Source organism: Balaenoptera ricei, chromosome 2 (assembly GCF_028023285.1).
Source record: "Balaenoptera ricei isolate mBalRic1 chromosome 2, mBalRic1.hap2, whole genome shotgun sequence".
Classification (NCBI taxonomy): domain Eukaryota; kingdom Metazoa; phylum Chordata; class Mammalia; order Artiodactyla; family Balaenopteridae; genus Balaenoptera; species Balaenoptera ricei.
Window position 1 is genome coordinate 16,703,095 of NC_082640.1, and position 25,901 is coordinate 16,728,995.

At 35.7% G+C, this 25,901-nt stretch overlaps 1 protein-coding gene across 19 annotated transcripts in view; it reads left to right on the forward strand.

The window, feature by feature from the left end:
• CCDC7 (coiled-coil domain containing 7) overlaps positions 1–25,901 on the forward strand; it is a 327,078-nt gene that overhangs the window by 145,832 nt on the left and 155,345 nt on the right. For 18 of the 19 annotated variants that reach the window (XR_009500275.1, XR_009500273.1, XR_009500274.1 and 15 more), the window contains 2 exons: positions 17,319–17,429; positions 22,325–22,435. Coding sequence is in view for 3 of the 19 variants with exons in the window: in XM_059911398.1 (XP_059767381.1) it covers positions 17,319–17,429; positions 22,325–22,435 (222 nt within the window). In the remaining 16 variants the exon portion in view is untranslated. The remainder of the gene's footprint in view (positions 1–17,318; positions 17,430–22,324; positions 22,436–25,901) is intronic. The other variant, XR_009500283.1, reaches the window with a different exon arrangement.

Here is a 25,901-nt window from a genome sequence, read left to right on the forward strand (position 1 = left end):
TCATATCCAAGAAATCATTGCCAAGACCAACATCATAAAGCTTTTCTCCTGTGGTTTCTTCTAGGAGTTTTATAGGTTTTGGTTTTACATTTAAGTTTTTAATCCATTTTGAGTTTATTTTTTTGGTACGGGTCCAATTTCATCTTTTTCTTGTGGATTTACAGTTTTCCCAACATCATTTCTTAAAGAGACTATCCTTTCCCCATTGTGTATTATTGGCACCTTAGTCACTGATCAGTTAACTATATGTGCATGAGTTTATTTTTTAGCTATTTTTTTCTATTGGCCTGTGTGTCTGCTGTTATGCCAGTATCAGCTGTTTTAATTACCATAGCTTTGTAATGTGTTTTGAAGTCAGGAAATATGATCAAGATTGTTCTGGCTATTCAGGATACTTACCCTTCCACGTGAATTTTAGGATTGTTTTTCTGTTTCTGTTTTATAAATGCCATTGGGATTTTGATAGGGATTGCATTGAATCTGTAGATCTCTTTGGGTAGAATGGCCATTTTAACAATATTAAGTCTTCTGATCCATAAAAACGAGATGTATTTTCATTTATTTGTGTTTTCTTTATTTCACCAATATTTTTTATATTTTAATGTGCAAGCCTTTCACCTTCGTAGCTAAGCTTATTCCTAAGGATGTTATTCCTTTTGATGCTAATGTAAATGGGATTGTTTCTTAATTTCCTTTTCAGATTGTGCATTGTTAGTGTATGGAAATACCACTGATTTTTGTATGTTGATTTTGAATCCTACATCTTTACTGAATTTGTTTACTACCCCCAAAGTTTTTTGTGGCGTTCATGTCATCTGTGAATATAGTTTTACTTCTTCCTTTCTGATTTGGATGCCTTTTATATATCTTCATTGCCTAATTGCTCTGGCTAGGACTTCCACTACTGAGTTGATTGGCATGTCAAGAATGGACATTCTTGCCATGCTCTTAATCTCTGAGGAAAAGCTTTTAGTTTTTCACCATTGAGTCTGATGTTAGCTTTGGGCTTTTCCCTTATGGCATCCATTATGTTGAAATTTTCTTCTGTTACTGGTTTGCTGAGTGTTTTTTTTTTTAAAGTAACAAGTAAGTTTTTAAATTATTTATTTATTTATTTATTTTATTTATGGCTGTGTTGGGTCTTCGTTTCTGTGCGAGGGCTTTCCCCAGTTGCGGCAAGTGGGGGCCACTCTTCATCACGGTGCGTGGACCTCTCACTATCGCGGCCTCTCCTGTTGCGGAGCACAGGCTCCAGACGCGCAGGCTCAGTAGTTGTGGCTCACGGGCCCAGTTGCTCCGTGGCATGTGGGATCCTCCCAGACCAGGGCTCGAACCCGTGTCCCCTGCATTGGCAGGCAGACTCTCAACCACTGCACCACCAGGGAAGCCCTGCTGAGTGTTTTTATCATGCAAGATTGCAGAATTTTTTTCAAATTTTTTTTTGTATCTGATAATCACATGATTTTTTTTTTGAGGCTGGCTAACACAATGACTATATAACAATTTGCTAATTTTTTATTGAGGTAAAATTGGTATATAACATTATATGTTTCAGGTGTACAACATTGTGATTCAACATCTGTGTTCATTACCAAGTGATAGTTACCAAAAGTCTAGTTACCTGCCATCACCATACACTTGACTCCCTTCAGACATTTCACCCACACCTCATCCCCCTTCCCCTCTGATAACTACCATCTGTTCTCTGTGTCTGTGAAATTACTTTTGTTTTTATTTGTTCATTTGTTTGTTTTAGATTCCACATATCAGTGAAATCATATGATTTTTGTTTATCACCTCTGACATATTTCATTTAACATAGTACCCTCAAGGTCTATATTGTGGCACATAGCAAGATCTCATTCTTTTTTATGGCTGAGTAGTATTCCATTGTCTATATAAACCACATATTCTGTATCCATCTATCCATTGATGGACATTTAGGTTGTTTCCATATCTTTGCTATTGTAAATGGTGCTATGAACATCAGGGTGCATATATCTTTTCATATAGTGATTTTTGTATTCTTCAGATAAACACCCAGAGGTGGAATGGCTGTTTCATATGGTAGTTTTATTTTTAATTTTTTTGAGGAACATCCATACTTTTTCCCATAGTGGCTGTACCAATTTACATTACCACCAATACTGCCCAAGGATTCCCTTTTCTCCATATCCTTACCAGCACTTGTTATTTCTTGTCTTTTAGTAATTGCTATACTAAGAAGTGTGAGGTGGTATCTCATTGTGGTTTTGGTTCGCATTTCCCTCCCGTTTAGTGAAATTGAGCATCTTTTCATGTATCTGTTGGCCATCTATATGTCATCTTTGGAAAAATGTCTATAGAGACCCTCTGTTCATTTCTTAATCATATTGTTTGTTTGTTTTGCTACTGAGTTGAATGAGTTCTTTATATATTTTGGATATTAACCCTTTTCAGATAAGTAATTTGCATATATTTTCTCCCATTCATTAAGTTGCCTTTTCATTTTGTTGATGGTTTTCTTCGCTGTGCAGGGGCTTTTTAGTTTGATGTAGTCCCACTTGTTTATTTTTTGCTTTTGTTGCCTTTGCTTTGGGTTTCAAATCCAAAAAATCTTCACCAAGACTGATGTCAGGGAGCTTACCACCTATCTTTTCTTCTAGGAGCTTTATGTTTTCAGTTTAATGTTCATGTCTTTAGTCTATTTTGAGTTAATTTTTTGTGTATGTTGTAAGAAAGTGGTTCAGTTTCATTTTCTTGCATGTGTCTGTCCAGTTTTCTCAACACCATTTATTGAAGAAATTGTCCTTTCCCCACAGTATATTCCTGGCTGGTTTATAATAAATTAATTGACTATATATGTGTGGGTTTATTTCTGGGCGCTCTGTTCTGATCCATTGATCTGTGTGTCTGTTTTTATGTCAGTTCCATACTGTTTTCATTACTATTGCTTTTTTTAAAATTTTCTAAAATTATTTATTTATTTATTTATTTATTTATTGGCTGTGTCGGGTCTTAGTTGCAGCATGCAGGATCTTCATTGAGGCATGCGGTATCTTTCGTTGTGGAGCGTGGGCTTCTTTCTAGTTGTGACATGTGGGTTTTCTCTCTCTGGTTGTGGCACGTGGGTTCCAGGGCACGTGGGCTCTGTAGTTGTGGCACGTGGGCTCCAGAGCACATGGGCTCTGTAGTTGTGGCATGCAGACTCTGTAGTTGAGGTGCGCGAGCTCAGTAGTTGTGGCGTGTGGGCTTAGTTGCCCTGCGGCACGTGGGATCTTAGTTCCCCTACCAGGGATTGAACCCGTGTCTCTTGCATTGGAAGGAGGATTCTTTACCACTGTAGTACCAGGGAAGTCCCCTACTATTGCTTTTCAATACAGTTTGAAATCAGGAAGCAGAATGTGTCCAGCTTTATTCTTTCTCAAGATTGATTTGGCTATAAATAGTCTTTTGTGGTTCCCTACAAATTTTAGGATTGTTTGTTCTATTTCTGTGAATATGCCATTGGAAATTTGATAAGGATTTCATTGAACCTGATGATTGTTTTCAGTAGTATGAATGCTTGAACAATATTAGTTCTTTCATTCATCAGGGTGGAATATCTTTTCATTTATTTGTGTCTTATTCAGTTTCTTTCATCAGTGTCTTATAGTTTTCAGTGTGCAGATATTTCACCTCCTTGGTTAAATTTATTCATAGGTAATTTATTCTTTTTTATGGCTTTTTATTGAAATATAATTGGTTAATATATAACATTAATTTCAGGTATACAACATAATGATTTTTTTAATTTAAATTTTTTTATTGAATTATAGTTGATTTACAATGTTAGTTTCTGGTGTACAGCAAAGTGATTCAGATATATATATATGTATATGTGTATACACACACACATACACATATATTCTTTTCTTTTTTAATCTATTTTATTTATTTATTTTTGACTGTGTTGGGTCTTCATTGCTGCGCACGGGCTTTCTCTAGTTGCTGTGAGTGGGGGCTGCTCTTCATTACGGTGAACGGGCTTCTCATTGTGGTGGCTTCTCTTGTTGCAGAGCACGGGCTCTAGACGCATGGGCTTCAGTAGTTGCAGCACGCAAGCTCGGTAGTTGTGGCTCACAGACTCTAGAGCACAGTTCAGTAGTTGTGGCACGTGGGTTTAGTTACTTCACAGCATGTGGCATCTTCCCAGACCAGGGCTCAAACCCATGTCCCCTGCACTGGCAGGTGGATTCTCAACCACTGCGCCACCAGGGAAGCCCCACACATGTATCCTTTTTCAGATTCTTTTCCATTATAGGTTATTATAAGATACTGAACATAGTTCCTTGTGCTATACAGTTAGCCCTTTTTAATCTATTTTATATATAGTAATGTGTATCTACTAATCCCAAATTCCAAATTTATCTCTCCCTGCCTTTTCTCTTTGTTAACCATAAGTTTGTTTTCCATGTCTGTGAGTCTATTTCTGTTTTATAAATAAGTTCATTTGTATCATTTTAAAAGATTACACAAATAAGTGAGATCATATGATATTTGTCTTTCTCTGTCTGACTTACTTCACTTAGTATGATAATCAGTAGGTCCATCCATGTTGCTACAAATGGCATTATTTCATTCTTTTCTTATGACTAATATTCCATTGTGTGTGTGTGTGTGTATACATATATACACACCACCTCTTTATCCATTCTGTCGATGGACATTTAGGTTGCTTCCATGTCTTGGCTATTGTAAATAGTGCTGGTGTGAACATTGGGGTCCATGTATCTTTTTGAATTAGAGTTTTTGTCTCTTCCAGATATATGCCCAGGAGTGTGATTGCTAGATCATATGGTAACTCTATTTTTAGTTTTTCAAGGTACCTGCAGACTGTTCTCCATAGTGGCTTTACCAATTTACATTCCCACCAGCAGTGTAGGAGGGTTCCCTTTTCTCCACACCCTCTCCAGCATTTATTATTTGTAGACTTTTTGATGATGGCCACTTTGACTGATGTGAGGTGATACCTCATTGTAGTTTTGATTTGCATTTCTCTAGTAATTAGCAGTGTTGAATATCTTTTTCTGTGTGTGATGGCCATCTGTATAACTTCTTTGAAGAAATGTCTATTTAGGTCTTCTGCCCTTTTTTGATTAGCTTGTTTGGTTTTTTGATATTAAGCTATATGAGCTGTTTATATATTTTGGAAATTAATCCTGTGTTGCTTGCATCGTTTGCAAATATTTTCTCCCATCCTGTAGGCTGTGTTGTCATTTGGTTTATGGTTTCCTTTACTATGCAAAGACTTTCAAGTTTAATTAGGTCCCATTTGTTTATTTTTGCTTTTATTTCCATTACTGTAGAAGACAGATCCAGAAAAATATTGCTGCAATTTATGTCAAAGAGTGTTCTGCCCATGATTTCCTCTAGGAGTTTTATAAATAGTATCCAGTCTTACATTTAGGTCTTTAACCACATAATGATATTTGTGTATATTGTGAAATGATCACCACAATATGTCTACTTAACATCCATCACCATGCATAGTTAGAAAACTTTTTTTCTTGTGGTGAGGGCTTTAAAGATCTACTCTCTTAGCAAACTTTCAAATATTCAATACAGTATTTTAATTATAGTCATCATGCTGTACATTATGTTGTGGTTTTGATTTGCATTTCTCTAATAATTAGTGATGTTGAGACTCTTTTCATGTACCTTTTGGCCATCTGTATATCTTTTTAGGAAAAATATCTATTCAGATCCTCTGCCCATTTTTTAATCAGATTAGATTTTGTTGTTTTGCTATTGAGCTGTATGAGTTTTTCACATATATTACATATTAACCCCTTATCAGATACATGATTTGCAAATATTTTCTCTCATTTGATAAGTTGCCCTTTTGTTTTGTTGTTGGATTTTTGCTTTGCCAGAGCGTTCCAGTTCGATGTAGTCCTACTTGTTTATATTTGCTTTTTTTGCCTTTGATTTTATTGTCAAACCCCAAAAATCATTTCCAAGACCAATGTCAAGGAGCTTACTGCCTATGTTCTCTTCTAGGAGTTTTATCATTTTAGGTCTTACATCAAGTTTTGAGTTAATTGTGTATGGTGTAAGATGGTAGTCAATTTCATTCTTTTGCACATGGCTTTCCAGTTTTCCCAGCATCATTTATTGAAGAGACTGTCCTTTTCCCATTGTATATTCTTGGTTCCTTTGTCATAAATTAATTGACCATATATGTGTGGGTTTGTTCTAATTTCCCTTTTGGCTTGCTTTTGATTCACTGGTTGTTTAAAAGTGTGTATTTAGATTCCACATCTTTGTGAATTCTCTAGGTTTTTTTGCTATTAATTTCTGTCTTTTTAATATTTATTTATTTATTTGGCTGCCCTGTATCTTAGTTGTGGCACGCAAGATCTTTGTTGCTGCGTGCGAGATCTTTGTTGCGGTATGTGGAACCTTTTTTTTGCGGCATGTGGGATCTTTTTAGTTGTGGCATGTGGGATCTTTTTAGTTGCGGCATGCAGGATCTTTTAGTTGCGGTACACAGGATCTTCATTGTGGCATGTGAGATTTTCGTCACAGCATGCAGACTCTTAGTTGCAGCCTGCGAGATCTAGTTCCCTGACCAGGGATTGAACCCAGGCCCCCTGCATTGGGTGCACTGAATCCTAATCACTGGACCACCAGGGACCTCCCTTTGCTATTAATTTGTGGTGTCATTCCATTGTGGTAGGAAAATATACTTGAAGATTTCAGTCTTCTTAGATTTGTTAAGACTTCTTTTTGACCTAACATGTAATCTATCCTAGAGATGGTTCTGTGTGCACTTGAGAATAATGTGTATTCTGCTGCTGGGTGAAATGTATGTACGTTTGTTGGACTATAGTGGTGTTGAAATCCTCAACAACTTTATAGGGTTGTTTTCCAGAGACTTTTTTTGTTCCTTTTTTGGGGTCATATTTCCCTGTTTCTTGTTGTTCCTTGACACCTGTGTTGCTATCTGCATATTTGAAAAAACTATTTCCTCTCCTTCTCTTTACAGACTGGCTTTCTATTGTTTATTTTCTTGACTGATTTTCTTTATTTATTTGTTATTCAGGTATGATTAACATATAAGACTTCTGTTTCCTTTTTTTTCACCCTTTTACACCCCCCCAGCTTTATTGAGATATAATTGACATGTAACATTTTGTAAGTTTAAGGAATAAAACATGATAATCATACACACATATATTGCAAAATAATTACCACAATAAGGTTAGTTAACACATCATCTGAAATATTTTTGTGGTAAGAACATTTAAGATCTACTCTTTTAATAACTTTCAAGTATGTAATACACTGTCATTAACTATAGTCACCAGGCTGTACATTAGCTCCTCAGAACTTATTTATCTTATACCTGGAAATGTGTACCCTTTGGCCAATATCTTCCCATTTCCCCCACTTACAAGCCCATGGTAACCACCATTTTACTCTTGGTTTCTGTGAGTTTGGTTTCTATGATGTTAATATGGGCTTGTCATATAGCCTTTATTATGTTGAGGGAAGTTCCTTCTATGCTTAATTTGTTGAGAACTTTTCTTGTAGTGTTCTTATCTGGCTTTGGTATCAGGGTAATGCTGACCTCATAAAATGAATTAGGGAGTGTTTTCTCATCTTCAGTTTTTGGAAAACTTTTTGCAGGGTTGGTATTAATTCTTCTCTAAATGTTTCATAGAATTCACCAGTAAACCATCTAACCCTGGGTTTTTCTTTGATGGGAGGTTTTTATTACTGATTCAGTCTCCTTAGTATTAATTGGTTTGTTCAGATTTTCTGTTTCTCCATGATTCAGTGTTGATAGACTGTATGTTTCTTGGAATTTATCCGTTTCTTCTTGATTATCCAATGTTGGTGTACAATTTTTATAGTATTCTCTTATCCTTTTTATTTCTGTGGTATCCATTATAATTTCTCCTCTTTGATTTTTTATTTTATTTGCTTGAGTCTTTGTTTTATTATTTCTCAGTTTAAAGGTTTCTCAATTTTGTTTAACTTTAAAAAAAACAGCTCTTACTTTATTGATTTTTGTATTATTCTTCTAGTCTCTATTTCTGCTTTGATATTTATTTCCTTTCTTCTGATAACTTTGAGCTTGGATTTTTTTCTTCTTTTTCTAGTACTTAGTTGTAAAGTTAGGTTGTTTGTTTGAGATCCTTTTTCTAAATATAGATGTTTATTGCTTTAAACTTTCTTCTTAGAACTGCTTTTGATTCATGACCATAAGTTTTGGCATGTTGTTTTTGTTTTCATTTTTTTCAAGATAATTTTTTATTTTATCTCCATTTGTTCTTTGACCCACTGGTTATTTGAGAGTGTATTGTTTGATTTCCTCTTACCTGTGAATTTTCCAGTTTTTCTCCTGTTATTGATTTCTTTTCTGCAACCATTGGGTTCAGAAAACATACTTGGTATGATTTCAGTGTTCTTAAATTTGCTAAGATTTGTTTTGTTACCTATCATATGATCTACTCTGGAGAATGTTCTGTGTGTTCTTGAAAAGCACGTGTATTATGCTGCTGCTATTGGTGGAATGTTTTGTATATGTCTGTTAGAGCTCATTGGTCTAACATATAGTTCAAATTCAATGTTTCCTTATTGATTTTCTGTCTAGATGATCTATCCATTGTTGAAAGTGGTGTATTGAAGTCCCCTACTTCTACAGAAGTATTTTCTCTTTTTTCCCTTCAGATCTGTTAGTATTGCTTAACATGTTTAGGTGCTCTGATGTTGGGAGCATTTATATTTATTGTTTTATTTTCTTGATGAATTGACCCCTTTATCATCATATAATTACCTTCTTTGTCTCTTGTTACAGTTTTTGACTTAAAGTCTATTTTGTCTGATATGAGTATATCTATACCTGCTCCCTTTTGGTTTCCATGTTGCATAGAATGTCTTCTTCATCTTTTCACTTTGAGCCTATGTGTCCTTAAAGATGAAGTGAGTCTCATGGAGGCAGCATGTAGTTGAATCTTGGTTTTTTATTTATCCACTCATCCACTTTGAACATTTTGATTAGTGAATTTATTCCATTTACATTTAAAATATTTATCGAGAGGTAAGGACTTGCTAATGTGTCTTATTGTTTTCTGGTTATTTTGTATTTCCCATGTTCTTTTCTTCCTCTCTTGCTGTCTCCCTTTGTGAATTAATGATTGTCTGTAGTGGTACACTTTGATTCCCTTTTCTTTATTTTTTATGTATCAGCTGTAGGATTTTGCTTGTCATTTTCATGAGGCTTACATAAAACATATTGTAGGTATAACAATCTTTTTAAACTGATAATGTCTTAGCTTTGATTACATATAGAAATGCTACCCTTCTACTACCCCCCAATATTTTATGTTTTTGATGTAACAGTTTACCTCTTTTTGTATTGTATATCCATTATCAAATTACTGTAACTATACTTATTTTTTATAATTTTGTCATTTAGCTTTCATACTAGAGCTGAGTGATTAACACACCACCATGTTACAGTATTAGAGTTTTCTGAGTTTGCCTATATATCTATCTTTATTAGTGTGTATTATATTTTCATATGTTCATGTGTTACTAATTAGCATTCTTTCATTTCATGTTGAATAACTTTTTTTTAGCATTTCTAATGTAATGCAAGTCTAGTGATGATTGACTTCCTCAGCTTTTGTTTGTCTGTGACAGTCTGTCCTTCAGTTTTGACAGATACCTTTACCAGTTAAAATATTCTTGGTTGCAAGTTTTTTTTTTTCTTTCAGAACTTTGAATATATTATCCCACTATCTTCTGGCCCACAAGGCTTCTGCTGTGAAATCCACAGATAGCCTTATGAGGACTCCCTTGTGTATGAGGAATTTTTTTTTTCTATTGCTGGTTTTAAAATTCTCTCTTTGTCTTTGATTTTAGACAGTTTTATTATAATGTCTTGGAAATGATCATTTGGGGTTGAAATTTTGGGGTGACTTATTAGGTCATTAACCTGGATGTCCAAATCTCTCTCCAGATGGGAAGTTCTCAAGCATTACTTTTAAATAAGCTTTCTACACCTTCTCCCACTCTTCTCCTGAAATTCCAATAATGCATAGATTCTTTTAATGGTATACCATAGTTCAGGTAGGCTTTCTTCACTTTCTTATTCTTTTGTTGTTGTTGTTTTCCTTTTACTGGATAATTTAAAATAATCCATCTTCTACTTCACAGATTTTTTTCTTTAGCTTGATCCATTCTGATGTTGATGCTCTTTATTACATCTTTCATTTCATTGATTGTATTCTTCAGCTCCAGAATTTCTGTTTGATTCTCTACTATGTTTTCTGTCACTCTGTTAAACTTCTTATTTTGTTCATGTGTTGTTTTCCTGATTTTATTGGATTGTCTGTCTGTGTTTTCTTCTGGCTCACTGAGATTCCTTAAAAATTTTTTTGAATTATCCTTCAAGCTAAGTGTAGATATTCATTTCTTTGGGGTTGGTTACTAGAGAATTATTTGTTTCTTTGATGACGTCATATTTCCTTGATTTTTCATGTACCTTGGCATCTTGCTTTCCTGGCTTTGCATTTGAATAAGCAGGCACCTCCTTCAGTCTTTACTTATTGGCTTAATGAGAGACATACCTTCATATGTCCAATCTGCTTGATATCCTGGGGCTTTCTCAGGCTTTTTCTAGGGATGTGCCTGCTCCACACTTCTTGTCACATTTTTAGGGAGGGGGAATTCTTAAGATTATATGCCTTCTCTCAGTCCTACAAAGCCAGGCTATGTGCTGACACCCTCCTGTTTGTTTACTTTCCCTAGAGTGGTGCTGAATAATAAAATTTTATGTGCTTCCTCCCAATCTGGCAGAATTGAGGAAGCTTTCTGAACATGCTCACTATCTACAAAGGCTCAATCTTGCTCCCACTGAGTGTACACAAAGTGATCCAGCCATGTGGTGTGTGTGTGTGTGTGTGTGTGTGTGTGTGAGGTGCACTTAGTGTTGATGGTGCCCACGGCAACATGAGGGTATCCACAGGTGAGGCTTTCCCAGTGGCTTGTGGATGGGCTTCCTGATGATTCCACAAAGTGGTTAGTAGGATTAACATCGCTTTGATGCCTCCAAGAGTCCTGGATGCTGTTCTCCAAGCGCCTCCCTACCTTCTAGTTTTTAAGGACACCTCACCTTTCTGGATAGGGTAAGAAAGAAGTTGGGCTCTTTGGCAGCATTCTGAATAGCTGGGAAAGCCAGTCACTCACTCACATGCTCTCACTTTCTGCCATGGGAGGAATCATAGGCCAAGAAAGTCTCTCTTGGAACTGAGCTTTGCTTCCTTGGAGTGATGCAGTTAAAGAGAAACTAGTCTTCTTATTCTCTTTATTTCATCAAATCTTGGATTTTTGTTGTTGTAGTGGCTCCAACACTGTGCCAGAACTTCTCTGCTGTACTCCCAGACTTCCACAAAGGCACTTTCATCTGTGGGTAATTGTAAAAATTAGTGTCCTTTGGGGAGAAGAGGGTAGAAAAGTCTTACTTTGCCATTTTGATGATATCACTCCTCTGTTTTCTTATTGATATTTTGTTTGGATGTTCTATCCATTATTGAAAGTGGGTATTGAAATCCACTGTTATTATGTTGCTGTCTCTTTTTCCAATCAGTTGTCAATGTTTGCTTCATATGTTTGGAGGTTCTGATATTGGGTGCACATATATTTATAAGTGTTATATCTTCTTGATGAATTGACCCTTTTACTATTATATGATGTCCTTCTTTGTATCTTTTGATAGTTTTTGTTTTAAAGTCTGTTTTGTCTGATACAAGTTTTGTCACTCTTTCTCTCACTTAGCATTTTTATGGAATATCTTTTCATTACTTCACTTTCAGCCTGTTTATGTCTTTAAACATAAAGTTATTTTCTTATAGATGGCATATAGATGGGTCTTTAAAAAAATTAATTCCATTTTTAAAAATTGGTATCTTTCTGTGTGTGTGTGTGTGTGTGTGTGTGTGTCAAAAATAGGTATCTTTTGACTGGGGAGTGTATTTTTATTTAAAGTCATTATTGATAGGGAAAGATTTACTCTGATCATTTTGTTAATTTTTTTGGTCTCTTTTTAGCTTTCTGTCTCTCTTTTCCTCTCTTGCTCTTTCCTTTTTGTTTTATTGATTTTTTAAAATTTTCGTTTTCATTATTTTCTTATTTTTTCCTACGTATCTTTTATAGATATTTTCTTTGTGGTTACTATAGGGCTTACATAAAGTATTCTATAGTTATAACAGTCTATTTTATATTGACAACAATTTGATTTCAATTTCACACAATAGCTCTACTGTTTTACTCCTCTCCTTTTAATGTTCTTGTTGTCACAAATTATATCTTTTTTATATTTTGTATTTACTAACATATTTTTATAGTCTATGTTTTGTATACTTTTGTGTTTCTGTTTAGATTCCATTAATTTCAGTTTGAACAACTCTCTCTGGTATTCCTTATAGGGCAGGTCTAGTGGTGATAAGCTCTCAAGCTTTTGTTTATCTGGGAAAGTCTTTATTTTTGCTTTGCTTTTTAAGAATTGTTTTGCTGGATATAGTATTATTAGTTGGCAGGATTTTTTTTTCTTTCAGTACTTTTAAAATATCATCCCACTCCTTTTTTGTCTTCAGGGTTTCTGCTGAGTAATCTGTTGGTAGTATTGTAGGGGTTCCTTGTATGTGAGAAGTCACTTTTCTCTTACTGATTTCAAAATTCTCTCTTTGTTTTAGACTTCTGATGCTTCAATTATAATGTGCCTTGGTGTGAACTTCTTTAGGTTTCCTTTTTGGAGACATTTAGGTTTCTTCAAATGGGGTATCAATTTTATCTCCCAGATTTGGGGAGTTTTAAGCGATTGTTTTCAAATAAACTTTCTGTCCCTTTCTGTCTTCTTCTGAGACTCTGTAATGTGTATACTGGTTTTGTTTTATCATGTCCCATTTGTCCTTTCAGTTCTTTACTTTTTCATTTTTATCTTTTTGCTTTCTATGATAGGATAATTTCAAATGACCTGTCTTCAAGTTTGCTGATTCTTTCTTCTGTTTTATCAAATCTCATATTGAACCCCTCTACTGAATTTTAAATTTCAGTTATTGTATTCTTTAGCTCCAACATTTGTGTGGTGTTTTTTAAAGTATTTTCTCCCTCTTTGTTGAAATACTCATTTTGTTCTTGCAACATTTTACTGAGGTAGTTGAGAGTTTTTATGATGGGCATTTTGAAATCTTTGTCAGGTAATTCATATACATACATTTCTTTAAGATAAGTTTCTGTAGCCTTTTATTGGGCCATGTTTCTTTCTTCTTGTTCCTTGACACTATGTGTTAATGTCTGCACATGTGAAAAATCTACCACCTCTCTACAGACTGGATTCATACAGAGGAAAACCTTCTCCAATCAGCCTGGATAGAGATTCTGGAGACCTGTCACACCAATTGTGTTGATGTGTCTTCTCTGGACTTGTGTATATAAATTCTTAATTAGAAGGGGTTCCCTTTTTTACAGGAGTTCATGATCTCTTGCTCCCTCTGGTATCTGTCTGCTGTTCTGCAGACCCTGTGGAGCAGCAGCATACCACCCAACTCTTGTTTGTTTGTTGGTTTTGTTTTCAGCAGTCCCCAGGCATGTAGTGTATGTGGAGGCTGGTCAGTGCTCTGAGAGATACAAGACAGATACCAGTCCCTTGGCATAGTTCTTTGAAAAGTCTGAACATTGGACATATATTTGAGTCTTCTCCTTCCTTCCCCAGGGAGAATCTGGGAACTGTTTTCTCAAATGCGTTGTTCTGAGCTGGGGAGAGGAGCTTTGACTTTTGAGTGCATACTAGTCTAAACTGTCATCTTTGTTCTTAGTGGTCCCTAAACAACTAGAATATGCTGGGTCCCATTAGTACATCAAGACAGGCAATACAGAAGCTAGGGCCTCAGGCATCTCCCTGAAAAGCTGAAATGTGGGTGAATGTTCCAATTCTTTCCCTCCCCAGGAAGAAGCTGGGATTGGGGTGGGGGTGTTGCCTGCTTGTATACTAGCTCATATTGAGTGTATACTCATTGAGTGTATACTAGCTCATATTATCACCTTTGTTCTCAGCAGCTCCCAACCTTGGGCCCTTTCCTCTCAGTGTTGAGATTCAAGCCAGACAGAAACCAGTCCCACAGTAGCCCCCCAAAAGTCTGAACTTTGGACACATGTTTCAGTCCTTTTCTTCACTTCCCAGGGGCAAGCTGGGAGCTGACATTTTCCTCCTGATTAGTGGTGCTGTGATAGGAGGAAGGATTATTGCTAGAGGGTGTCACAAATTTACTTTCTGGCTTCTGTGTTGCTGGTTCATCTTCACCCATTGTGCAGGAACCTCTCACCTGGTTTCTGCATTTCTCACAAAGAGAATTGGTTCTTGTATTGTTGTTGAATTGGTATCTCCATGGGGAGGAGAGTCTAGGGTTTTCTGTTCTGCCATCTTCCTGATGTCACCCTCTTGACTTCTTAACTTAGATGTGGCCATGTGATTTTCTTAGGTCAGTGAAGCATGAATCGGTCATGTGTGGAAGCATTAGGGGCCAGTGTGTGCTTCCCTTCATTCTCTCTTTTCCTTTGCTGCTGTGGCTAGGAATGTTGCAGATAGTAAGATTTATATCAGCCCTAGTTCTAAAGTGATAATGTTGAGCAGAACCTCTAGGTAAACTTTAATGAACATGGAGTAGGAAATAGATCTTTGTATTTAAGCCACTGGAATTTTACAGTTGTTTGTTACTTCAACATAATCTCACCTATCTCAGTTTATACAGTTTGCAATGATACAATCATAAATGATATGGGCGATTTTTTGTTCTGCTCTTCTTTAGTTTGGGCATCAGGGTACTGTTAGCATTGTAAAATGAAATGGAGAAAAATGTGTCTTTTTCTAAATTTTCTATAGTTTATATAGCATAGATATTCTGTAATCCTTGATGGTTTCATAGACATTTCCCCTAAAACTCTTTAGCCTTATGACATTTTTAGCAGTAGATTTTCAGTATTTTCCCCTGAGGATATTAGTCTATTCAAGTTCTTTTGCATTTCATTAAATATATTTGGTAATACATATTTTGTTAGAATGTTATTTACTTTGTCTAGACATATCATTTTTGATACAAAGATATATAAAATATTGTCTTATAATTTTAAAATATCTTCTATTTTCTATAGTTATATTCTTTTTGTATTTCTTGTATTCACTAGAAGAAGTAAAAGTAGTAGTTTAGAGCTCAGGCTCTGGAGCTGAACTTCTTGGGTATGAATTCAAGCTCAGCCAGTTATTAATCATATAACTTTGGTTAAACTAATTACCTTCTCTGTCCCTCAGTTTTCTCATGTACAGATGAAGGAATAATATTTTGTGCTTCAAAGAATCATTTTGATAATTAAGACATAAACTTGAGAACTTAAAGTGGTCCCAGACAGACATTTTCACAAGTTTCTGATGGAATCCAACGTAGTTCCTTCCCTTTTTAAAAATTTAGCTTTTTACAGAACAATAACAACACTAATAACAATAGTACTGTGTTATTGACAGGCTTCTAATGCTTCTTCAAATCCCAGAGCAATCGTTCTCCTGAAATCAGAGTAGACAGAAATCATGAATTCTAATTCTAACTGGTGAAAAGTGGACTGTGCCCTTGACACTCTCTTCTTTTAAACTTCTAATTAAATTACTTTGTATGATTTTATAACTCATACTATTCTTCTTTTTTTAGTTCTAAGATTATCCTAGCATTAGCAAGTAGGAATTTATCTAAGATAATTACTATGGCTTTATGACATGACCCTAGTACTAGTAGTCATTGAGAAATTCCCTACTGTTTAGTATGACAAGATGTCCCATGCTGTCTTGCACATTTCCTGTCTTGCACATTTCCTGTCTCATAGCTGGAATCAACTGTTTTTCCTAGGAACCTTGATTTTTTTAAATGGGAAATGTTATTAGAAACCAAGATCTGAAAACTGATTGTGCCCATTGGTACTGGGGTAGCTTTGAGGTACATTGAGCAGTCAGACTAGAAAATACAAATACACGTGTGTGTATATATGTGTATATATATATATATTTATACACACATACATATGCATATTCGTACATATGTATACCTACAAACACACACATGTGCGTATGTGCGTGCATATATATACATAGACATATTTAGAAATTATGAGTTTCTTACAGATACTTTCAATTCTAATCTATCCCCTCAAGGCTTGTTCTTCTTGCCTTCTTCCACTTCCTGTGTGCATGTCCCTTCTTTCATAGTGTAAATCCTGACTTCACACAACATCAGCCTATTTACTTGTTTGCTCAATCCTGTAAAACTCTAAAATTGTTTTAGAACTGACTGATTAGCTTATACCATTAGAAAAACAAACCATGTAAACTATTTCATGATTTTTTTTCTCTTACCCAAGATTGAGAATGTAGTACTGTATTCATGAGTTAGTTGGATTAGTGCCTTTTTTATTTAAGTTCAGTTGATTTATTTCTTAAGTTGCTTTCATGTTTAGTGCACTCGTCATATCCTTGTTAATATAATTTCTTGGAATATCTAGAATATCAACCTACTTTCAAAAGAGACCGAGAGAGAGGGAGAGGGAGAGGGAGAGGGAGGGACGGAGAGAGAGAGAGAGAGAGAGCATCTTTTCCTGAATCCCTTCCCCTACATTCCCCAGTTTACCCCTTCTGTTGCAAGTAACCATCTATTATATCATTTTCTAGTTTATTATTTCTGTATTTCATTTTGTAAATGTAAATGTCTCTATTTTTCTTAATTTTCCCCCTTCCCCTTCTTTCTTACCTCAGAGGTAATATGCTAGGTATCTGCTTTTTCACTTTTATTTTTCACTTAACATTCTTTCTTGGAAATTCTTTCATGTCAGTTTCTGGAGAACTTTTTCATTCATTTTTACAGCTGTATATTTATAGTTTATAGTATATTTCTTAGGTTATTCAAGCGATAGTCTGTGAATATTTAGGTGGTTTTGAATATTATGCAATTACAAATGATGCTCTGATAAGTAACCTTGTGCATATGTGTCTTCATTGTTTGGCCTATGATTGTAACCTAAAGTATAAATAACCCAAGAAAACTAGAGACTAATAGAAATATATTCAAAACACTCATTAAAACTTTTCTCACAATTTTCATGTCATATCTAGCATTATGGTAATTTATTTTTAACTTTATCAAAATGAAAGAAAATTCTGCTGTACACTTGTATAAAGTTGAAGTTTAGGTATTTCACAATAGATATATTTTTTCTATTCAGTGGACTAAATGCATTTCTTGATGTAGGTTATGATGAAGCATCAGATGAAAAGCTTATGCTTAACCATAAGGATTCAGTGTCAAAAACCCAAACACAAGTAAAGAAACAAAGAACTCTCAAAAGGGAAAGACTCTCTAGTAAGTACAATAATCATAAATAACTTCATATTATTTTAAATTAAACTCATCAGAAGATCTTTTTTCTTTGCTTCCTGAAGATATGTCTCAGCATATATTTTGCAGAAATTTTGCATGTTGATTTAAAGTATGAATACCCTAAGACAACTAGAGAGCAAAACTGAAATTATTGATACAATTTGGTTAGAATTTCTGATCATAAGACTGTTTCATTCTCAATAACCATTAAGGGCAATAATAGGTCAATAGTTGTCTCACTAAGGCTGTGTACCTTTCAGCCAACCTGGGAAATTTCTGCTCCAAAAGATCAGTGGGTGCCTCTGACCTATGTCAGTGTCTTTTTGCTATAGGCTTCAATGGGTGAAAAGAGGTCAGTAACTTAAAAACCAAATGGGGATCAGATGGGTCCGAGGGAAGGCAGCTTGAATGGCCTATTGGAAGTCCTCCAGAGCATCCTGTTGGTTGGGTCTCCACTCAGAGGTAATAACCTTTATGCTAACCCCACAGATATGTACCATCAAACCCCTGTGGGCAGAATGCAAATGTGTTAGTAGTCAAAGAGTCCCATCAGTATTCAGACTTTTTTTTTTATAATTTGGGGAAGGGAGGGCCAAAAGATATGCAAACATCTCCTCTGGAGTAAGATTTTTATCTGCTACCCTGGAATTTCACTTGGATCCTAATTCCTTGTCTATATTAATGACCCAGCCATGTTGCCCCATGTGGATCAACAGGGTGTGCAGTCCTGTGGGATGGTGCCTTTGCCTGGGCCCACCAGAAGGATATCATCAATATAGTAGAAAACTATTATTCCCTCTGTGAGTGGGACTTTTTCTAAGTCATGCTCTATCCATTGAAGATAAGCAGATGGGGAATTTAGGGAGCCCTGTGGAAGGACATTAGTGGCATATTTCAATTAATTCTACGTAAAGGTAAACTGATCCTGGACATTTGGATGAAGAAGGATGCTGAAAAGAGAGTTCAAGTTGTTGGTTGCTGTATACCGAGTTCCTTCACCTTGGGCAATAGCTTCTATGACAGTCACAATGCCAGTGCCAGGTTGGTACTAACACTGTGCAGCCTTAATCACTTAGTCTGTAGGCACCTGACGTTTTGTGCACAGGCCTATTAAATGGAGAAATAGTCTATGGAATTCGTTGGCTTCTTTAAGCTCAGCAACAAGGGCAGTTATTTCTTTTTTACACCCAGGGAGTCAGTATTGTTTTTGGTAGATAGGGGCACTAGGTTCTGGTAGTTGGGTCACTCAGGATCTTCCACCTGCCCCATTAAAATATCCTAACTGCAGCAAATCCCGTCACAACATGAGAGTGAATGTGAGTGGTGGGTCACGTAAATAATACATCTATACCGACAATATATTCAGTAGTAGAGGCCGTAACAATGCACTGTACGGTAGTGTGGCCTGGAAAAGGTTTCTGTTTGTGGTGGTGGCCCCAAACCAGAAAGCATTATCTGTTTTCCCCTCATCCTGGTGCCAGGGCTTGTGGGGATTACAGTTGTCAGTGTACCGCCATCCAAAAGGCCCAAGAAATGTAATTCTCGCCTGCCTGCAATTTGTACTGGAATAGGCCCTCATATATCTTCACTGGGGATGTAGGTACCTTGGTATAACCCTATCTTGTTTTTTATTTTTGAAAACTGTGATCAGCGTAAGTGTATGTGGAGTTCTTTGATCCATCTCAGAATTCACTGATAAAGGTAGTGAGAATAGCACTTGCATTATTCATAGCGGCCACCACAAAGTGGACCGTAGTGGGGCTACATGTTGGGTCCTCATGGCCCGTCATCTAACAATGAGTACCTTGGTGGAGAGCATTAATTTACTGCTTTGAGACCCCACTGTATGGTAATCAGGCCCATAGATTTTTAGGTAAGGTCATTGCCCATAACATCCAGTAGAGGGAGCATTATTACCATTTTTACATCACTTTTTCTTTCTGGGCAGCAATTTCTGCATGCCTGAAAATTTGCCAATTAGGATCTGACTGTATCACAACTGACTGACACAACTTATGAGGAAATTTGATTGAGCTTGATAACCAATAGGATTCACAAAAGTGAACTTAGAAATCTGAGTCTGGTAAGACCCAAGTCTAAGTTCTCTCCAGGTCACTGGGCAAAGTGATTCCAAAGTCCTATACATTCTTTTATATTAAAGGCATGAGTCTCGGTGTCAGGGCTTAGAACTAACAATAGTCATAGAGTATAACTCAGCTTTCAGGGTCTCTGATGACTTTTAGGTCTGTCTCTGGAGAACCATAACCATTAGCTAGGGAATTGTTTCCCTAGCTCTCTTAAGAGTCCCTCTGTTAGATCTCTAATTTGACTCAGCAGTGGAACTTGACCAGAGTTTGGAGGCTAAAGTGAAGGTCCAATGTTCCCTTCAAACTGAAAGTCTTATTTAACAATTTGTGAGAACTTTCTAAGAGTGCTCTGTGGCCTCCACCAGCACTTTCTGAGACTCACTGGCTAAGTGTCCCATTGGATCCTCACACTCTTGCAGTTGATCCATTTGCTCAGTCTAAGAGTGGCCCAAATCTTCTCTAACCCCTCCTAAAAGTGCTTTGTAGGATCTACAGGGATTTTACTTTTTCAGAAAAGCATTATGTTGATCACTTTGCCCACTGTACCAGTTTCTCAGAGAGCTAGAGAGCTGCCGGTTGTCAAGTTGGCCAATTAAGATAACAAACTAAACAAAATAAAATTCGGCCTTTTTTCACTTACTCTGATAGTGTAAGCAAGAATCTAAACAGAAAAGGGCTGAAGCTCTACCAGTCTTCCATTTTCCCCACAGAACAGCACTGGGCAAGGGTCAGGTGTATCATTATAGATAGGAGAGAGTGGGGGCAACATCTCACTGCCCCAAACAAAAGGCTCCTGCTGTTTTAAGGACGCTGGGCCCAGGGGAAGAATGAGGAGGCAGTTTGGAGCAGATAAGTACTTTACACCGAATCAGACTGAGAACAGTGTCTACCAGGTCTGTCTTTAAGGTGGCGTAGGTAGAGGCATCTGAACAGTACCGGTTCAGTACATCTGAACCTCTGAATGGAGGTTCCTAGGCCAGAATGCAGATAAATTTAAGATCATGGTCATCTAGAAGTGCAGGTTAAGGGTCAGCCTGACTGCAGCTACTTCTAGTGCCTGCAGTGTATACATCAAGTCAGTGTGGGGTTGGAAGCTTTCCCCTATAAGAATTGCCAGGTAGGTGTGTAATTGCTTATGGGGCTGAAAGATCATATACAGGGTTTTGACTTGCAATTGGAACCTCAGTGTATGTATACACACACACACACACACACACACACACACGCTCACACATTCATACGTACCTATACCTACATACACGTAAAAGTGAACATATATATGCATATACACATACATAGGCATATTTAGAAATTATGAGTTCTTACACGCACCTTCAATTCCAGTTTATACCCTTAGGGCTTGTTTTTGCCTTCCTTCGTTTTATATGTGGATGTCCTTCCACAGTGAGAATCCTGACTTTGAGCAACATCAACACATTTATATATTCACTCCATCCTATAATACTTCTAAAATTGTTTCACGGTCACTTAGCTGATACCACTAGGGAAAAAACCGACTAAAATTTTTGTGATTTTTTTTTTTTTGCGTCCCAATCTCTTGCCTAAGACTGAGAGTATATGTCAAATACTGTTGATGAACTACTTGGATTTGTGCTTATTTTTTCCTGCAGTAGGTTCATTAAGGTTGTTTCCAATGTTAGTCTTTTTATTTTTTACTTTAGTTTTATTTTTGGAATATGTAAAACATGAACCTTTTCTAAAAGTGATAAATATGCAAAAAATATATAAAAGCATCATTCCTTTCTTATTCCTTCCCTACATTCCTTAGTCCTCACCCTCCTTTAGTAGGTATCCAACTAAATTGTTTTTTGGTTTGTCTTTTCTGTGTTTCATTGAAAATATAACTTTTTTTCCTCTTTATGTATTTCTTTCTTATGTCCCTTTCTTTCACAAAAGGTGAAAAAGATAGCATGCTAGATGTTCTTTATTTCAGTTTTTTTTTTCATTTAATGTTGCCTCCTAGAAATCCCTCCAATTCGTTTTATAGAGATCTTTTGCATTTCTTTTACAGCAGTAGGTACACTTGTTTATACTACATCATATACCATAATTTATACTTTACCGTAGTTTATAATATATACTTTAATTTATTCAACCAATCTTCTATGCGTATATATTTTGCTGGTTTTAGCTATTTTGCAATTACACATAATACTGTAATGAAAAACTTGTACTTACACATTTTCTTTTTTTTTTTTTAAGAAGTCAACATAGGTTTGTTTTTTTTTAACATCTTTATTGGCATATAATTGCTTTACAATGGTGTGTTAGTTTCTGCTTTACAACAAAGTGAATCAGCTATACATATACATATATCCCCATATCCCCTCCCTCTTGCGTCTCCCTCCCACCCTCCCTATCCCACCCCTCTAGGTGGTCACAAAGCACTGAGCTGATCTCCCTGTGCTATGCGGCTGCTTCCCACTAGCTATCTATTTTACATGTGGTAGTATATACACATTTTCATTGTTTGGCCTATAAATATGTATTTACCTAAAGTATAAATAAAATAACACAAGAAAACTAGAGACTAATATAAAACATATTTGATGCCTAGGAATATTTATGAAACACTGAGACCGTTTCAACATACATCTATCAAAAATGATCTCACAATTTTCATATGGATCTAGCATTGTGGCAATTTACTTAAAACTTTATAAAAATGAGAGAAGATGCTGCTGCATAATTATTATAAATTTGAAATTAGAGATTTCACAATAAATCTATTTTCCCATTTAAGTGGAGTAAATGTATCTCTTTTTGTAGCTCATGATATAGTACCAGATAAAAAGCTTATGCATGAGAATCAAGGTTCAGTGTCAAAAATCCAACAGCAAGTAAAGAAAGAAAGAAATCTCAGAAGGGAAGGACACACTAGTAAGTATGATAATTATAATTTTTAAATATTTTAAATTAAACTCATCAAATGATCTTTTTTGTTTGGTTCATGAATATGTATTTGGGCATATATTTTATTTTATTTTATTTTTTAAATTAAATTAAGTCAATTTATTTATTTTTAATTTTTTGGCCTCGCTGCGTGGCATGTGGGCTCTTAGTTCCCCAACCAGGGATCAAACCCGTGCCCCCTGCGGTGGAAGTGCAGAGTCTTAACCACCGGACCAGCAGGGAAGTCCGGGGCATATATTTCATAGAAAATTTCCACTTTGACCTAAAGTGTTAATACCCTAAGATAATTAGAGAACAGAAACAAAAGTATTGATACCTTTTGATTGGGATTTCTAGTACTAAGATTATTTTAAGGCCTTGGGTTATGTACTCAGTATGATTCAATAACAGACAATCAACTGACTCTTAAAGGGTGTACACTTCTGAGCTCTCTCCAGGAGATTTGGGTCCATAAGTTCAGCAGTTGACTCTGACCTGTCTGTGGCAGTGTCCTTTAGTCATAGCCTATAGTTGGTGATCAAAGAGGTGCTGAGACCTATAACTCAAACAGAAAATGTGGATCACAGGGACCAAGGGGAAAGGTCAAATTCAATGTCATGAGATTTTTCCATATGTTTTCTTCAAGAAATTTTATAGTTTTAGGTCTTAAGTTTCAGTCTTTAACCCATTTTGAATTAATTTTTATGTATGATGTAAGGTAAACATCCAACTTTATTGTTTTACATGTAGATATCAGTTTATTCAACTATTTCTTGGAGACAGTGTTCTTTCCCCTTTGATTGGTCTTGACACCCTTATTAAAGGTCATAAACTATACGTGTGAGGGTCTATTTCTAAGCTCTTTAATCTATTCCATTGGTCTATATGTCTGTCTTTATGCCCCTACCACACTATTTTGATTACTTGTGCTTTGTAATAAGTTTTGAAATTAGTAAATGCTAGACCTATAAATTTGTTACTCTTTTTCAAGATTTTTTGGCTATTTGGGATCCTGTATAAATTTTAGCATGGATTTTTCTATTTCTTCTGCAAAAAATGCACTTGGATTTTTATAGGGATTACACTGAATCTGTAGATTGCTTTGGGTAGTACTGAGACCTTAACTATATTAAGTTTTCAAATCCAGGAACATGGGATGTTTTTCCATTTATTTGTCTCTTTGTTAATTTCTTTCAGCAGTGTTTTTTTAAATTAATTTTTATTGGAGTATAGTTGCTTTACAATGTTGTATTAGTTTCTACTCTACAGAAAAGTGAATCAGCTATACGTATACATATATCCCCTCCTTTTTGGATTTTCTTCTCATTTAGGTCACCACAGTGCATTTAGTAGCGTTCCCTGTACTATACAGTAGGTTCTCCTTAGTTACCTATTTTATACATAGTATCAATAGTGTATATATGTCAATCCCAATCTCCCAATTCATCCCATCCCCTTCCTTTCCCCCTTGGTATCCATACGTTTGTTCTCGAGTCTGTGTCTCTGTGTCTGCTTTGCAAATAAGATCGTCTATACCATTTTTCTAGATTCCACATATATGCGTTAATATACGATATTTGTTTTTCTCTTTCTGGCTTCACTTCCATGTTCTGGCTATCGTCAGTAGTGCTGCAGTGAACATTGGGGTGCATATAGCTTTTTGAATTATGTTTTTCTCTGGGTATATGCCCAGTAGTGGGATTGCTGGGTCATATGGTAGTTATATTTTTAGACTTTTAAGGAACCTCCATACTGTTCTCCATCATGGCTGTATCAATTTATATTCCCACCAGCAATGCAAGAGGGTTCCCTTTTCTCCACACCCTCTCCAGCATTTATTGTTTGTAGATTTTTTGATGATGGCCATTCTGACCAATGTGAGGTTGATACCTCATTTTAGTTTTGATTTGCATTTCTCTAATAATTAGTGATTTTGAGCATCTTTTCATTTGTTTGTTGGCCATCTGTATGTCTTCTTTGGAGAAATGTCTATTTAGGTCTCCATTTTTTGATTGGGTCGTTTTTTTGATATTGAGCTGCATAAGCTGTTTGTATATTTTGGAGATTAATCCTTTGTCAGTTGCTTTGTTTACAAATATTTTTTCCCATTCTGAGTGTTGTCTTTTCGTCTTGTTTATGGATTCCTTTGCTGTGCAAAGGTTTTAAGTTTAATTAGGTCCCATTTGCTTATTTTTGTTTTTATTTCCATTTCTCTAGGAGGTGGGTCAAAAAAGATCTCACTGTGATTTACGTCAAAGAGTGTTCTGCCTATGTTTTCCTCTAAGAGTTTTATAGTGTATGGCCTTACATTTAGGTCTTTAATCCATTTTTAGTTTATTTTTGTGTTATGGTGTTAGGGAGTGTTCTAATTTCATTCTTTCACATGTAGCTGTCCGTTTTCCCGGCACGACTTATTGAAGAGGCTGTCTTTTCTCCATTGTATATTCTTGCCTCCTTTGTCATAGGTTAGGTGACCACAGGTGCGTGGGTTTATCTCTGGGCTTTCTATCCTATTTCATTGATCTATATTTATGTTTCTGTGCCAGTACCATGCTGTCTTGATTATGGTGGCTTTGTAGTGTAGTCTGAAGACAGGGAGCCTGATTTCTCTGGCTCCGTTTTATTTTATTTTTATTTTTTTACTGTTTCTTTTTTTTTCTGGGTCTGTTTTTCTTTCTCAAGATTGCTTTGGCTATTTGGGGTCTTTTGTGTTTCCATACAAATTGCAAAAATTTTGTTCTGGTTCTGTGAAAAATGCCATTGGTAATTTGATAGGGATTGCATTGAATCTGTAGATTGCTTTGTGTAGTATAGTCATTTTCACATTATTGATTCTTCTAATCCAAGAACATGGTATATCTCTCCATCTGTATCGTCTTTGATTTCTTTCATCAGTACTTTATAGTTTTGTGTGCACAGGTCTTTTGCCTCCTTAGGTAGGTTTATTTAGCAGTGTTTTATAGTTTTCAGTGTACATGCCTTTTGCCTCCTTGGTTAAGTTTATTCCTACATATTTTATTATTTTTGATGAATTGTTTTCATAGTTTACTTTTCATATTGTACATTAATAGTTTATAAAAATGTAACTGATTTTTACATGTGGATTTTGTATGCTGAAACTTTGCTGAATTCATTTATTAATTCTCATGGGTTTTTTTTGTGCGTGTATGCATGTGTGAATCTTTAGGGTTTTCTATGTATAAGGACATTTTATCTATGAACAGATAATTTTACTTCTTCCTTTCTAATTTTTATATCTTGTATTTCTTTTTTTGCCCAGTTGCTGTTGTTAGGATTTCTAGTACTATATTGAACAGAAGTGGTGAGAGTGGGCATCCTTGCCTTATTTTTGATCTCAAAGGAAGTTTTTAGTTTTTCACCATTGAGTATGATGTTAGGTGTGGACTTTGCATATATAGTCTTTATTATATGTGGGTATTTTTCTTTTAATCTT